The 17,497-nt window shown below is 47.2% G+C and overlaps 1 protein-coding gene across 3 annotated transcripts in view; it reads left to right on the forward strand.

Moving 5' to 3' along the window:
• MIS18BP1 (MIS18 binding protein 1) overlaps positions 1 to 17,497 on the forward strand; it is a 184,037-nt gene that overhangs the window by 42,405 nt on the left and 124,135 nt on the right. For all 3 annotated transcript variants that reach the window (XM_085884325.1, XM_085884342.1, XM_085884332.1), the window contains 3 exons: positions 1,065 to 1,198; positions 4,255 to 4,342; positions 8,554 to 8,699. In XM_085884325.1, the coding sequence (XP_085740451.1) occupies positions 1,065 to 1,198; positions 4,255 to 4,342; positions 8,554 to 8,699 (368 nt within the window). The remainder of the gene's footprint in view (positions 1 to 1,064; positions 1,199 to 4,254; positions 4,343 to 8,553; positions 8,700 to 17,497) is intronic.

Raw genomic sequence — 17,497 nt, forward strand, 5'->3', positions numbered from 1 at the left:
ACCCCCTGGTGCTAATTCAGCAGCCAACGGGGCTCAAACTCAGGACCTTAGGATCTCAAGCCAGCCACCCTAACCACTAAGCCAACACCAGGTTATTTCACAAATTAAAGAAATAAAAAGAACCAGGGGATGATGGAATCACAACGCAGGAGTATGACGGCGGGTTTGGGAAAGGAAGAAAGGGGGAACATGGGAATCTGATAAATAATTCCATACAATGAGACTATGAACATCGGAGTCGAGCACAAACAGGGATGGGAAACAAGAAAAAACCTTAACTGCTGGTGTGCAAGCAGGCGATGTGATGAGACAGGCAGGAGAGGCAAAGGCACGCGGGCTGGGCGACGAAGACACATGAGCAGGAACCATGGATGACGAAGCAGATACAGGGCGAAGGCAGGAACACGAGAATGCAGGCAGGCAGCATGGACAGAGCAACCATTCTTTGTCCCTGGTTCATCTTCTCTCCCTCGCTTCACACCCAACTCCACTTTCCTCAAAGACAACTCTTCAACTTCTGGCTCTCGCGAGAGATCCGCAAAAGACTGCCCTCTCCGAAATACAAACTCCGCCCCTCGAGAGGTGATCCAAGGCTCCACCTCTCGGGAGGCGATCCAAGGCTTTGCCCCTCAGGAGGTAACGAAAACCTCCTCCCCTCGCTCTCGTGGGGATCCAAGCTCCGGCCCACTCTCTTTGTTTCGGCCTCATCTCGGGTGCCTTATCCATTGGGACATTACAAGGGAGTTGCATGTACGATTGTCTTCTTCTTAATCCCTAATTAATTATTTCCACGCACCATCCTCCATACGATACACATTCAAACAAGACAATCCTTAAGCTATCTGTTCCCGACTTAATCACATCGAGATGGGCTAACTGCACGTACACGGACCATACTACTCTATACATCCCTCTCTGTTCTCAGGTAATGTCTACCCACCCCTCCCCCCCACCCCCACCTCTACATACGTAACAATACTTTGTCAGCCTGCATAAAGTTATTAGCTATTGCTTATTTGTTTTGCTATGTTATGCTTACACAGTGTTGTTTTACTCATGGCCAGGAATGATCCTCCAGACCAGGACTGGCACACGGGCATTATCACAAGGCGATTGACAGCTCGGAAGCTCAGAACTACTTCCAATGCGATATACATCTTGGATGGGCCACTGAACTGCAGTCGTGCATACACTGAAGGTATAAGTTTGCTTGTGATCCTCATCCTTGTTTTAATTTTACTTGACTTTTTTTGCTTCAGAAGTCATTTGATTTGGAAAAAAAAATGTTTTTGACATCAAGATACAAAAGTGAATGAGGTCCACACTTTTCGCAAGGTTCTTAGCCTGGTGTTGGCTTAGTGGTTAGGGTGGCTGCTTGGGGTCCTAGGGTCCTGAGTTCAAGCCCCGTTGGCCGCTGAATTAATACACCAGGAGGTTGACTCAGCCTCAGTTGATAGAGAGAGACCAAGGTTATACACCAATTTGATACAAATATCATATAATATTAAATAATAATAATTAATAATGATATTCATAGTCTGGTGCTCTCTCCGAAGGAAGGTTCAGTACTGTCAAAGCAGTTTCTTGGCCAGGGTTATGCTGGGTGGTTTGCTGTTTCCTTCCCAGATTATAATATACTATCAGGGCCCATGGAATTTCCATGTACTGTATTGTACAATGTGACTTCAACACAAAAACTCTCCCCCCCTCCGTCTTTCCCCCTTCACCCCCACTCTCTCCTCCCCCCCCTTCACCATCCCTTCCACCCGCACTTTCTCTTATCCCCCCCTGACCATCCCCTCCACCCCACTCTCCTCCCCCTCCCTCCTCCACCCCCACTCTCTCCTCCCCCTCCCCCTCCACCCCCACTCTCTCCTCCCCTCCCCTCTCCACTCCCACTCTCTCCTCTCCCCCTTCCCACCATCCCTTCCACACCCACTCTCCAATCCCCCACCTGACCATCCCCTCCACCCCACTCTGAACTCTCCCTCCTCCCCCTACTCTCCCCTTCCCCCCCCCACTCTCTCTTTCCCTTCCACTCACTCCCACCTCCATCCACCTCTCCAGGAAGAGCTTTCAAAGGGGTCATATATAGTGTTTCAAAAGTTTTTAAAGTAGCGACTACTTAACCCCCCCCTCTCTCCTCTCCTCTCCGCTCCCTCTCTCCTCTCCCCACTCTCCCTCCTCTCCTCCCACCTCCTTTCTCCTGTGGCAGGGAAGAGCTTTCAAAGGGATCCTATATAGTACACATGCATCACATTGCTCAAGGTCCCTCGAGGTGTTACACATGAAATGAAAATAATTCTGGGGAAAAGACAGCGAAGACCCAAGGGACAGGTCCGAACCCCTCTCCCCGCAGCCAGGAAGAGCTTTCAAAGTTCCCATTGTCTCAGGTCGCTCACCTGCATTTGATTTTTTTATGTTGTTTTTTTTGTATATACATTATCGAGGCTCGTATATCCTATAACAAAGGGAGCAGGAAACGAGAGGGGTGGGAGAGGGAAGCACAATACAGTAGGGAGCAGACACATTTGGAGATCTGTGGAAGGGAGAGGGATGGGGCAGTATACAAGGAGTCAACAAGATGCACACAACAGGGACTTTCAGGAAGGAAAGCAGGGAATTTGAAGGAGGTGGGTATGGGGTGGAATCCAAATCCAAATCCATTGGCACCATACTCTGTACAGAGCATTAGTTGTGCCGAAGCAGTCTCCTGGGCTATTGGGCACAATCCTGGACAGGTCACCACTCCAACGCAGGATACTCGAATGGCTCAATCAATCCAGGAAGCTGGTACTCATTTTGCCGACCTCACAAGGATGACAGGCTGAGTCAACCTCACCTGGTATTAATTCAATGGACAAAGCAGGTTTTGAACTCAGGACCCTAGGATCCAAAGCCTGCCACCCTAACCATTCAGCCAACACCAGGCATGGGTGGATTAACGGGGTAGAAAATATCATGGTTTTGAATGGGGGAAGATAAGAGATGGTGGTGAGCAGCTGTTTTGAAGACTTAGAGGGAAGAGTGGGATTGAAGAGATTGTGGGAGTTTGTTCCAGAGGTGGGAAAAAAGAGGAATGAATGGGTGGGTGCAGGTGAGCAAGGAGCTTTAATTCTTGATTTTGGTAGATTCCCCAGAAGAGCTGGAGGTCCTTGAGCACCCTGCAGAAATATGGGCGGGGAAGGGGGGGCATATCTCAGACAGAGTAGTGTGTGTGAGGGAGAGTTGGGAGGGGGCGAGGTCGGAGAGGAGACTATGGAAAACAGAAAGACCACCGACCTGCCTATGGTGAAAGAGTGAGAGACCCAAAGACTCAGCTTCATCGCGGGAGATACCAATGATCCTAAATGCCTTTGTTTCATAGCGTGAAGTCAAGCTAGGTGTGAGGTGGGAGTACCACCCCAGAGGGGAGAGCAGTCCTCCACCAGGCTGCGGATGAAAGCTTTGTACATGGTCAGCAATTAAGGTGTGCCAAGGAAGGAATTTACACACTGGATGATGCCCAGTCGGCAACTGGCTTTGGAGTCCAGCTGGAAATGTGGCTTTCCCAGGAAAGATCATGGCAGATAGTGAGACCCAGAAAGCTTGAATCAAAGTACTTCTTCAAGAGGAATGTTGAGAAGGTAGTTGGGGGGAGGGGTGGGGGGGGTTCCAGACGGTCCTTTCAGAGAGACATAGTGAGAGTGGGAGATTTGTCAGGATTGCAAGACATGCTCCATGTGTTGGACCAGTTTGTGATTTTATCCAGATCTGCAGAGAGCGAAGAAGCTGCTGCTTGCCGGTCTGAGGGATGACAAATGGTACGGCAGAGGGTGGAGTCATCAACAAAGAGATGAAGAGGGTTTTCCATAGCTTCAGAGTCCATTGATGGGGGTCTTGAGTCCAACCAAGGGGGGGTCTTGTGTCCTCAGTGCACACCCAGATGACTGCCGAGTGATACAGTAAGTGTGCACTGGCAAACAAGAGCAAATTAGTGGGACAGAACTTCCTGGCTAAACTAACGTGCGGACCATGCTGGACCAATGGAGGAAAAGACAGAATGAGCTGGTTACATTTATAACATGAGCAATTTATTATACAATGAAACAAAAAAAGGCTTTATTCACAAACAGGTAAAAAGGGTAGGTGTCATTTCTCATTTAGTTGGGGGTAGTTTATGTGTTGTGAAGGTGTATAATTGTTCATAATGCTTTATAAATGGTGTTGCAGAACCTGTTTTGATTGCTTTTCTGTTTCAACATGGCATTTCAGGTTTATTTTCATGTGAGATGAGAAGATTATTTAAAAATGGGTTTCCTGCACATTGGAAAAAGAAGACTCAAGAATACCTTCGTATCCAGTATGTTTTGACATAGCATATTGCATACAGGGGCCATTCAGACATTATGCAATTCAAAGTGCGCAGGGAAGGGAGCGGCTTAGCCCAGTGGTGCAAATGAGTGGAAGGATTATATCAGAAAGTGTTAGGTAATTATTGGGTGGGGGAGTGGCATTTTTGGCACTACGTTTTGGATTGTCGTAGGAAGAGTGTTTGAAATTGCTGGAAAATACATTGCGTGATACCTGAATGGCCCCATACACCATCGTGCTGAGGTTATTATTGATTTTAGAAAGTCACGTACATCCTTGCCTTTCATCCTGCTTTTTTAATGGCTGGAAACGCTTAAATGAGTCTCGAATGTATTGAAATAAATCCAACATGAAAAATAGCTAATATCGTACAGTTTAGCGTATGGTGCGTGCACATAATTGAAATGCCGAGTAATTGTTATTACCTCCACCACCATAGATGGATGGAGGTTATGTTTTCACCCCAATTTGTTTGTCTGTTTGTCTGTCTGTGAGTAGGATATCTCAAAAAGTTGTGGACAGATTTGGGTGTGTGACAGACAAATTGATGAGATTTTAGTGAAGATCTGAATCTGGATCTGGATCTGAGATTTTTAAAGGAGATTCTTCACCATTGAAAGATGGGGCCAAAAACTATATATAGCATGATATTTCAAGTTGTAGATGGATTATGATAAAACTTGGTGGATGGGTTGGGTAGGTGACAATAAAAAGCCGATTAGTTTTTGTTTAAGGTCTGGATGCAGATCCAGCCTATCGGTGTAATACAAAACCTAAACTGTTCAGCCAAGCAGATGTATGCACTCTGCCGACTGCTGTTCTAGTTGAAATATATTGTTGTGGGCCGGGGGTCGGTGGCGAGAACGACCGTTAGGTGGGGAAGTTTACGCCGTCTCCCACCAGACTCCCCAGAATTTATAGGCCGTCGCTCCGGATAACTCCGAAGCCGGCTGGTCGATTAATCGACTGTGAAACGCCAATATCTCGACTGTGTGGCGTTGGGTTAATTGTCCAGTTAATTGTCATTTGTGTAATTGAGTTTGCTCATTTACCTATTGATTGGCCTGTTTACTTTTTTCATACCAGACTCAGTTGTGTAATGGTTAGAATGCCTTCTCTGAGTCTGGGAGGATGGTGGTTCAAACCCCGGCCGAGTCGTACCAAAGATTTAAAAATTGGTAGGTGCTTCTTCTTTGGTTGACACTCAGCATTTAAAAGGATACATCACATTGATATGAATTTCATCGTCAGGCCAGTCTTTTGGGACTGCCACTGGTAACACTGGTAACCTCGTGCTACCTGCCGCATGGTCGGATTGTCCGCTACGAGACCGACACGCCTCACTGGCTTTGCTAGTGAGGAGGGTGACTGTGACACCCTGACAGGGCGAAAAACACCTGACAAAGGGCAGATGAGCTCCCTTCAGGAGCCAATTGCCATCCAGTATGGAGATGGTGTCTCCTAAAAAACACCCAATTAATTTTTCTGCCTGGCCTAGTTACCTCCTACTGCACAGTGGTCCTGTGAAGAGGTTTCCTTGTTTCAGGATGAGGTGAAGGTTTTGCCAGTTTTTCCTCTTCCTTTTCTCTCTTAGCCCCTTACCTGGAGTGGCTTTATGCCTTGCTTGGGGTGATTTCTATGAAATAAAAAAAATCATGGACAAGCAATGCTGGCAAACCACCCAATATAGTCCTTGTCAAGAAACTGTTTTACCAACACTGACACTCTGTAAGAAGTATGGAACATCAAATCAATCAAAAAATAGGACCACTGAACATGTAGATTATTTGGGCCCTGGCCTAATGTTGTAACACAAATTGGGTAGCATTCTTATTGGTGGGCCTGGGGAAGAATATTTTTGAAAGAGTTTACTATTAACCGCCATTTTGACCTACTTTGAGTCACGTGAACGGAACAAGCTTTGCAATCCCTGTTACCAGTAAGGAGTGGAACCCTGCTGCCAAATTTTTCAGCTGGATCAGCCCAGCGGTTTGGCAAGAGAAGTCGAAATAAGAGACGGGTGGATGGATGGACTGACAGACGGACAGTGCACGATGACAATACTGTATCTGGAATTCCAATTCCAGATAAGCTATAAAAATAAGCTAGAACTGAACTGGATATCAAAGAGAAGGCCTATGTATCCTTCTAGCTTTAAAGAAGAACTTATAAATGATGGATGGAAAGAATTACAAATGAGCAACCAAGAGAAAAATAGGACCACTGGACCTGTAGCTTATCTGGGCCCTGCCCTAATGTTATAACCCAACTTTGGTAGCATTCTGACTGCTGGATCAGGAGAAGAAGATCTTCGAAGGAATTTGCGGGACCAGCATTTTGACACACGTCCTGTCACGTAATCAACATGGCTTCTGCAATTTATCATCAGGACCGTGTCCTAATGTTGGAACCCAAATCTGGTAGCATTCTGACTGGTGTGTCTGGAAAAGAAGATTTTTGAAGGATTTTACGCGATTTTACCAAAAATTGACTATTGGCCATTTTGACACACTTCTGGTCACGTGATCAGCATGACTTCGGAAACTTAATGTCCCCACCGTGGCCGAATGTTGTAACCCAAATTTGGTAGCATTCTGACTGGTGGGTCTGGAGAAGAATATTTTTGAAGGACTTTACTAAGTCGGCCATTTTTACCGACTTAATCATTTGACTAGAACGAGCTTTACAATTCCTATTTGGAACGAGCGGTTTGGCCAGAGAAGTCGAAATCGGAGATGGACAGACGGTGCGCGATGACAATACCTTATCTGGAATTTAAATTCCAGATAAGATAATTAGAGAATTCATAGAACACTACCCCATGCAGTGTTCATGTAGATACTTCAATTTAAATACAATAATGATTTTAAAGATCGTGAAAGTTCCGGAAGTTTAGCGCTATTGAAGCAGTCTTATACATCACCCTCATACACCACCTTATTTTACATGTTGGGTAGTCAATCTAGTCTACCCTTATTATCAGTATTTCCGTCGATATGTCTGTCTGTCTGTATGTATGTATGTCTGTTCGGTCCAGTGCTCCGTTAATACAATGGCGATTTCGAGGAAACTTGGTTGGTAGGTTCATACCATGACCTAGTTGTGTGCAAATGAGAACCGTTGCTATGGACCCATCCATTGCCTAGCAACGGACCTTTGAAATTTTCCAAAAAATCTCAAAAAATTTTTTTCCTGAAAATCAGAAATCGGGCCACGAGCAACTGTGGGCAGTAAATTCAGCCATATTGTCAAAAATTTCCAGCCGGATCCTATGAAAACTGTCGGAGAAGATAGACTTTGAATGAACCCTGGTCGAAAATAATAAAAAAACGAAGTTCGTTATATCTCAGAGACTATGAGTCAGGCATACATGAAACTGGTATGATAGGTTCATGGTATGTCCTAGTTATGTGTGAGAAAGAACCATTGCTATGGACGCTTTTGTTGGCTCGTAACGGCTGAAAAACGACTAAATTCGACTTGTTCGACTACCCATGTCCGCCTACCGGCTTGTCCAAGTACTACTCAACGGAAGGGTTTTGACAGTGCAAAGAAGGTGATTTGTGTTCTACTGTGTCCAAGTATATAATTCAATTGATATAAATTAGAGATTATAAAAGTGGTATAAATTAATTAATTCAGGAATTTACCGCTGTTGATGCAGTGCATATTACATCACCCTAGCTAATATGTTAAATTAGTTATTAGTGCCTGTTGTTTGTGTCCTTTATGACATCCTTAAAAAGAGTAAGTTTCCTATTTGGAATGATTTTCAATTTTGTTTGACTGCCAGACAGGCACACACTGTAAAAAAAATTATCTTCTCTCTGTGCACGTGCGATTGAAACTAATTCAGACAAAGAACTGCGAAGCAATAGATTCGTTTTCCTATTTGTGTTCAAAATGTAACATTCAATGTAAATAAATTGTTCCTCGATCAAAAACTGATGCTTGTCGACAGACAGACGGACGAATGGATGGACATTAACCAATTGCTTAACCCCGCTTTTTGCTTTGCGTGTGTGGGGTAATTATTTTCTCTTCACATTTTTCAACCACATCACTTTGAATTATCAGGAATTGCACTGTTGTTTCAATAAAACATTAATTTGTTAGGAAAGTCATCATTGCTGAGTGTTTTATTGGACATTATTAACAAAAGAATGGGAAATATCATCATCATCTCTGTCTCCTGCACAGGAAAGAGAATTATGAGACACAGCAGCTAAGTGCATTTGAATCGTCTCCCTTCACCGTGCTGAACGATGGGAAGGCTTTCAATTCTGAAACGTGTACCTCCCCAAGTACACACTGTGTGGAACCAGCCAGACAAGAAGCCAGAATTGGTAAGTCATAATTGCTTCACACACACACACCTCTTATTTAAAGCAATAAAGTGCAAATTGTTAAGGTTTTATTTACCTATTTCTTTTTCAGCAGTTTTATCCTTTGATATTTTGAAAATGGAATCCTTATTACAAATGTTGCAAAAATACTGGTCTTAAAATATTTTGGCTTAAATATTAGGGATGATGAAAAAGTATGAAATAACCTTTGCCTGTGAAGAACCAAAAGTGGGGAAATATGTACAAGGGTTATATTTAAGTGACAGAAGTGATGAAGGTGTTCAAACTGTAATCCTGATGGTTCGTGGTTTTTCATAATTCATGGTACATGGCTCTTGATCAAACAATCAAAGTTTGAGTCATTTGAGTTTGCTTGACCAGTGTGTCCAATGTCTGCTGATTATTGGGACGATGTTGATAGAATAATATTGTTGCTATAAACCATAACTTTAAAACTAGGATACCCCATAACACACCTTTTTAATCGCTCAACTTTTTATTCACTGACAAGATTTCTAGCTTTTTTTGGGCGAGAAGAGCAAGGAGGTTGACATGTATATTGTTACGGCTGTGGAAATTCGCAGAACACCATAAAGGTCCTTAGTTAGTTATGCCGATAAGTCTGTGTTCAGCTAGATTTCCCCACCATTATTTAATGGGAATTATCCATGTGGACAGGGCTGTGATCTTTGAGTTCGCCGTTATTGTTTACTATCGTTATTTTGGACCAACCTCTTCACACAATCACCCTGCAAGGGACAAAGAGAACTACCGTGGCAGCGCGCGTCCCTAATTTGGCGGGAAAACGCTTCCTTCGAGAAGTTTCCTGCATGTTCTGGAAGTTTCCCGCATGTTCTGGAAGGAGGGCGGGGCGAGAGCGGAGGGGCGGGGCGTGAGTAATAAAAAGCGCGCACGGAGCATTCGCTCTCTCTCTGGAGTTGCTGTTGCTGCTGCTCGTGCTGAGGAGAATCACGAGGTGGAGCTGCTGCTGCTGCTTGTGCTGGTGGAAAGAACTCTCTCTGGAGTTGCTGTTTTTGTTGCTGCTGCTCGTGCTGAGGAGAATCGCGAGGGGGAGCTGCTGCTGCTGCTTGTGCTGGTGGAAAGAACTCTCTCTGTCGTTGCTGGTGTTGTTGCTGCCGTTGGACGACGCGGAAGGAGCTGTGCTGCTTCTGCCGGAGCTGCGTGAAGATCTGGGCTCGTGTCCGAGTCAGGAGCTTGGAGCGGTCGGTCGGTGGAGGTCCGGGCATCGCAAAGGAGACACGGGCTGGAGGCGCAGCGCTGCTGTGTCGCGCGAACCTGCGCGTGCATGTGGGGAGAGCCGGAGAGAGCTCGCCTGCCGCTTGGCAAGGCCTGGGCGCAACCACGGCTACGCTCGCTGCCGTGGGGACGGGACGTCGCGACTTTCCCCAGCAAGGCACCATGAGGGTGCAGGTAACCTGCAACGGTCTCGTGGGGCCCTTTCGGTCATCAAAGCGCCACGTTATAAAGGCCCACGGGCCCAGTCTGACTCCCTTGTCCATGAGGGGGTCTTTTCCTTGCTTTTCTTTTGAGTGAATGTTGTGGCGCTGTGTCCCGTGAAGTAGAACTGTTGTTAAGTAAATGTACATGGTAAAACAACAGTCGGTTGTAGTGTTTTCGCCTTGCTCGTGTCTTTGTCCCGTCCCGCAGTCTTCCTAAAGCAACTGCATGCGTGTTTTGCATTCCTGACTGCATATGTGCTTGTATAATAAATGTGCTTGTTTAAATGTACCCCGTTCGTCGTGTCATTTTCCCCCATTGAAGTGACATATTGTTTTTCGGAAGACTAGTTGGTTTTTGAATACCGATAATTAATAGAATCGGGTCCGGCGAGGTCTGGCGATAATACCTGCTCGGTTATCCCAGAACGGAACGAACCGCTTAAGCGGTTCGTGTCCAAACAGGCCTTCGCCGAGGTACGGTCCCTCGGTAGGTTACCTACGCGAATACTTAGGTATATCGATATTCGGCGATTGACCCTGTCGCGCGTGGGTAGAATACGGACTGGGCCATGGTGTGCGTTGAAGGCACACCCGTGAGTGGTTCTCGGCGTTGTTCCGGGAAGTCACGACTGAATTGCTCCTCCGGTGGGCATGCGGCTGCCATTGGCTAAAGCGGTCGTTCGCACGCCGGGCGAGCGTAGATTCGTAAGACTGGTGTTCAGGAGTGTGGGATTCAAATCCATCCCGCCTCCAACTAAATTAATGGGAATCGGACCAAGGGTGTGTGGAGCGACCCTCGGTTCCCATTAAATTGTGGGCTTTTAAATTGTTCCGAAAAGCAAGATGGCGTTTCAAGGCGAACGGGAGCAGGAGGGACTAGGTATGGATTTTAAAATGTTAGAATCCATGGCCCAGGATGAGATTCCCGTGCAGGACATTGATATGCAGGTTGAACATCCCCCACAACCAAACCCAGAACCCGAAATGGGCGCAGCGGCGGTGGCCGCGGCTTTTGACACCCCCCCCCCCTTCGTCAAAATCCCTCCCCGGTACCCAGCGAGGCCGCGACCGACCGAGGAGATTCGGCGTTGTCGGTGGCGGCTGAATTCTGCTGATTGGGGGAAAAGTTTTTACTGATGATGAAAGAAATGAACAACGAAATGAATAACAAAATGGAAACAAACACAAATGAAATAAAAACAAATGCGTGGAGAGAACGAATTAACGACAAATTGGATGCGAATATGCGAACACTGCAGGGTGAAACGCAAAGCATGGGCTTGAATCTCCAGGCGGGGCAAAAGGCAAACGTGGCAATTGCGCACGGCGAAACGCGGGCAGTGGAGCACAAGGTGGCGGCGCCACGTGCTGGAGCGAACGAGCTGAGGGGGAGTGTGGACTGTGTCTGCCCCGCAGTGGAGGACAGATTAATGTGGGAGACATGTTGGGCGAGAGTCGTGAAAGAGAAAGTGACGGCGACACAGAGGGGGAAATTAAATGGGGTGACGGAGACGTGTACGAGACGCGTAGAAACAAGGGAGACGCGGAAGTAAAAATAATTAACTGAGACGCGGGAGATGGAAACTGTCGAGTAGAGACTACACGATAAAGACGGGGTGAAAGACGAGCACACACACATGGAGGTAGTGGAGGACGATGATGGGGAGCTCGAGGAATGTGTCGTGACCAGGTGCCAGCAGCCGGATAGCTTCCTTCAGGGATGAGGGGAGGGAATATTCCCCCTTGAAGCGGATCACGACCAGGTGGGTCCGGTCGAGCTTTGCGAGGTTGAGGGGGGGGGGGCGAGTGGTGTCGACGGGTGCACGTGGAGCTTGGGGGGTGTGAAGTCCCCGGAACCCCTTGTAGCACAAATCCCCAGTGTGATTGTTCCTGTATGTGTGTTCACGAGTGTGGCAAAATGTGGGCTGAAACACGCATAGCGTGGGTGAAAGGCGTTGTGTGAGAGGAACCGCGTGTGTGAGTGGAATGGTGTGCAAGGTTGCGAGTGAGCCGAGGTGCGTGCCTCCCAGCACACCGTGTGTGGATGAAGCACCGTGTGTGGAACAGACAGCGTGTGCAAGTGAAATGGCGAGCGTGAGTGAAAAGGTGTGTGTGAGTGAAGCCCCCTGTGCAAGTGAAAGGCCGTGTGTGAGTGGAACCACATGTGCGAGTGAAAGGGCAAGCGTGAGTGAACGGCCGTGTGTGAGAGCGCTGTATGTGAGGGAGATGGCGGTCGCCGCATGCCCCGGTGTGAGTGTCATGGCGAGGTGTGTGAGCGTCGTGGCACGGGGAAGTTTATGCGCGAGAGTGCGGCGACGACGGTGCCTGACAGTGGACAAAGGCCGAGTAACGGCCGTAGATGTTTTGGGAACTGTGCTGGGTTTGCACGGCAGCGCGTGTGGGGTCCGTGCTGTGCTATGCACGAGGCCGCCACGTGCTCGCCTGCAGGAGTTAAGCCCGGTCTGGAAACGCACGCGGTGGATTAGCCAATCCCACGGACGGACAGAAGGTAGGCTGGATATGGATTTGGACCGGATGGGTTCTCCACGCGAGCGTGTTTGTGAAGCTCCGACGAGTAGAGCACATGTTCGCGTGGGGAACCCCTCGAAATGCGAGGCTTGTTTTTGATGCGCAAGGTGACGTCATGGCTGCACGCATGGTTGGAATCCGGCGGAATGAGAATCTCTGCCGGAAGGTGCCGTCCAAGGAGGGATGAGGTTCGCGAAGCGCAAGCAGCTGCCATGACGTCACAGAGTGTAAAGTGCAGGTTGCGAGTTGCCGCGCTGGTGCGCGCATTTGAAAAAAAAAAGGCAAGCCTCGCTTCGGGTGAACAGGATTCCCGGGCAAAGGGTGGAAGACCCCCCTGCCCGGGCACAGGATACCATGAGTTAGGGGGATGAGTTAGCTTAGTTAGACCGGCTTCATGGGGCAGGGAGAAGTCCTCATGGGGCCCGTGCAATGGAATAGGTAGAGGGATTCAGTTTAGATTTAGGATGGAAAAGGGAATATTTGGAGACAGTGACAGACTTTGGATGTGTAGAGGGGACGTAGCTTAGCTATGTCGTGTTAAATGGAATGTGCTATATTTTAAGGGATGACGAGGGAGCACGAGGTAGTTATGGGATTTAGTGAGAATAATGGCAGTGATCAGTGATGTGAGTTGAGAAATGAATGGGAAAGGTACACTATGAGTGAGTGAGGCCAGCGAGCCTGTGTGTATGGAGTGAATGTGGAATGCATGGTGCGATGATTGATTGGGGGGAGGAGTGATTCCCACCCAAGGGACCCCAGGGTCAGTGTAATGTGAGTTAGGGGGTCGTTTTGCTGTTGGTGGGAATGTAGGCTCGAAACCCGTTTGGAGGGGTGCAGGAGCCCTGTTGACGGGCTGGGAGCGTGGCTGCGAAAGGTGAGTATCGCTGAGTGGGTACCCCGGGCACCGGGCTAGTCGGCCGCGGTAGGCCAAGGGTCCATGGGGGGCCGGGATAGTGTAGTGGGCACGGGTGGGCCCGCATGATGCGGGGCCCAGGGCGCCATTGGCCACGTGGGCAGTGCATTGGGCACGGGCACCCAGGGAAGGGGCCCAGGGCGCCTACCTGCCACATGAGCGTTTCAGGGGAGTCGTCAGGGAGGGCACTCCCCAGTGTTCAGGGAGCTGATAGGCTCGGAGACAGTTGTCGTGCCCGGGGGGTGCCATCGTTGGAGAATCGGCAGAGGGTAGTTCCTGCCAAGGGAGCTACGCGTCCCAGCCACGAAACCGTGCGAGGGCACGAGGGAAAATTCGAGGGCATGGCCAAAAATTGTGAGGACACCAACACAGGCGACGGGAATCTTGGTTGTTAGAACCAGCAGTTTAAGCGAGAGGCGCTTTTGGAAAGCCCCGGGGTAGTTTAAGGTTAATAAATGTTAGGGTAGTTAGGAAGTGAGTCAGTTGAATATACTGATTCTGGCTCACTTTTCCCCATGTAAGTGAATGGGGGATTTTCAGCGATTCATATTTTTTTTCCCTAAAAAGTAAACCCCCTTTTTATCCCAAAGTATGATTATTTTACTCCCCTTTTAACCTCGGGGCACTTTTCAAATAACCAATGCAATAAGATAAAGATTTGTTCAAGTCGTAAAGTAGTAATGTAATGTGTTAAAGGAGATTCTAAAGAAATATCTGAAACATGTAAGCCTCGGGACACTCTTTTTCAAATAACCAATGCATATTGTTTAGCTCACTCATTGAACTGAGAAAGATTTGTTCATTCTCAAATTCCTTCAATAGGTTAATTTTCTTTGCACAATAATCCCCATCTAAAATATTTAAAAATAAAACATTTGAATCTTTATATTTTTTAAGATACCCCTTTTGTGCCATGACAAAATGATAAACTTCTCTTAATGCTCTTGTTTGACCACCTCCTGAGCCACATATCATTTTGAGATTATAGTAATTTTTTTTTTTTTTAAATTGATAATCATCAAAGTTTTCAGTCCATTCAAGGATATTTTTTTTTCTTTACATCCTCTAACTTACAAGTTTTTTAATTGATTCGCTTATTTGTTTTAGTTACCTTTGTTTTAGTTATTTTTTCAATTAGACTTATTTGATATTTTTCACATTCATTATGTTTTCCATTTATATACCAAGACTGAGATTTTAGCCTGGTGTTGGCGCAGTGGTTAGGGCAGTGGCTTGGGATCCAAGAGGTCCTGAGTTCAAGCCCCGTTGGGCCACTGAATTAATACACCAGGGGGTTGACTCAGCCTGTCATCCTTCTGAGGTCGGCGAAATGAGTACCAGTATACTGGGCCGGTGTATACCCCGGTTAAAATAGGTGTACCTTATCCCTGTGTCGTAAGAGGCGACCAGGGTTGCGTCAGGAAGGGCATCCGGCGTAAAACATGTGCCAAATCACGATGCGGATCATGCGGATGATCCGCTGTGGCGACCCCTAACGGGAGCAGCCGAAAGAAGAAGAAGAAGATACCAAGACTGAGATTTTCTCCACTCTTTAGTTTGATTAATACTTGGTTTGACCATTTATATATTGTGAAAAAACACGGCGGTAGCCCTTAAATACCCTAACGCATCTTCCCATCGTTAAAACACAATCTATTCTATACACTCTATCATACAATATCCATATGGAACACAATCTATTCCATTATCTAAAATAAATCTCTTATCATCAAAGGCTCCTAATGCCTTTTTATTTACTTCTTCACTATATATCTTATGTTTATAACTTCTTATTGTATTCATTTTCCTATATTCTTCTTTCTTATTTATCTAACTATTATAATAATTTCTAAAAGTTATTGATTTCTTTATTACATATTTCTTTATTCCCTTTAACCTCTTATCAATCCGATCACCATACTCATAAGCATATGCCTTTGCTCTCAATCCAATAAACTCACTCATTACTTTTCCACCCAACTCATCCTTAAACTTACCAATAACCTTTTCATTCTTTTTGGAAAATAACTCGCTCTTCTTACTAAAATTACTTGTATCATATACTCCAATATTTTTCTTCATATCTTTATAAACATCATCAGTTTTTATATCTTGGATAATACTATCAGTGTCCATTTTCAACAATGAAACATTTTCACCATACTCCTTTAAGCCATTATTCAAATCATACATCAATATCTTTGATAAATCAAGAACTGCTGTTCCAATATAAATTGGTTTATCCATTACAATACTGTTACGGCTGTGGAAATTCGCAAACCATCATTCAGGTCCCGTAGGTGAGATAACTCTAAGTACATGTGTAGTTCGCCCCAAACCCGTTGTTTAGAGGGAATTTATGTGATTCATTTGGGCTGCGACGCTTTGAGTTGTGCGTTTTTCTGTTCTATCTTTATTTTGAATCAACCGCCATAACCATCAAACCACCACCGATAAACCCTCCACCACCCTCACCTCTCTCTTTCTACGGCCATTCCCGCATCACCTGTGAACACTGAGCGTTGGGCTGTCTTGGGCTCGTTGAAGCGATACGCACCGAGCCGCCAGTGCAAATAGCGGCCTTTCCGAGGGAAAATTCGGATCAAGAATGCTACACGCCCACTTCTGATCCGTCCAATCAGCAAGCGTGGAGCGGCTTGGCCCCGCCTCCAGGGCGTCCGTGTGAAATCTAAATATGCAAATTCTAGGACCACGGGAGGTTCACGCCCACTTTTACTCCGTCCAATGGGCGAGCGTGGCTCCGCCCCCGAGCTCATCCTGATCTGGAAATTTGCAGATGGGTTCTCCTGCCGGCCTACAAAGCGCCGAGTGCAAGGCGAATTGTGGCAGAAAAGCAGAGTCGGTTTTGAAGAGGCAGAGAGTTTTGGCAGTCAAGTCGGGTTGGAGAGCGGAGTGGAGTCGGGAGGCGAAGGCGTCGAGGTGGTTTCTGCAGTCGGCTGAGGAGAATTGTGGGAGGAGGCCAAGGAGCTCGGGTCCGAGGCAGGGAAGAAGGCGGTCGGCGACGAGGTCGCGGTGGGATCGCTCGTCGCGGGACCCAAGCCAGCCAGCCATTCTCCCACCCCAGGGCATCAACAATTTCCCCCTTTCCCCTGCGCTGAGATAGTGAAAAATGGGGGCACGTTCCCCCCCACTCCAAGCGGTGCCAACGAAACCCGCGAAGGAGCACGAAGTCGGGGCACCGCCGGGCAGCCACATTTGCGGCTCATTCCGAGGACGCAGGTAGGACCCCCCCGGTCTCGCGGACCTGGCCACTCCTGCAGGTCCCGCGCAAATATTGGCCTACAGGCCCGTCTGCCCCCTTGCCTATGAGGGTGGCTTCTTTCCTTTGCTTTTGAGTAAATGTGTGTTGGCGCCGTCTGTGAAGTAAAACTGTATAAGTGTTGCCGTGTGTTCGCGTATTCGGTCATAGCTCTGCATTGTTGTTTTTGTTTTAAATTGATATATGTGCATTCTGACTGTTTGACTGTATATGTGTGCTTTTCGTGGGCTGGGTAATAAATGTGCATTATGTTGAATTGTTCCCTGTTTCGCTGCGTCCTTTCCTTCGTTTGAATCTCCATCTTGCTCCACGTAAAGGGTTCGTAATGGGCTTAATACGCCCGGTAATTAATTGGAACCGTCGAGGCCGACGATAACACCGCTCGGTTATCCCGATAGTATGGAACGGGCCGCCCAAGCGGCTCGTGTCTGGAGTCGACCTGCGGCGAGGTACGATCGCCCGGTTTACCATCCGCGTGGGTACTTAGGTAGGTCGAGTTTGGCGAACAGCCCTATCCTACGCGGGTGGCCGATTGGTACGATTGTGGTGAGGTCGAATGGCCCACCCGTGACTGGCTCCGGGCGATAGTTCCCGGAGGGTCACGACTGAATTG

Source organism: Eptatretus burgeri, chromosome 1, assembly GCF_056783735.1.
Source record: "Eptatretus burgeri isolate ZD-2024b chromosome 1, Ebu_testis_v1, whole genome shotgun sequence".
In the NCBI taxonomy this organism is placed as follows: Eukaryota; Metazoa; Chordata; class Myxini; order Myxiniformes; family Myxinidae; genus Eptatretus; species Eptatretus burgeri.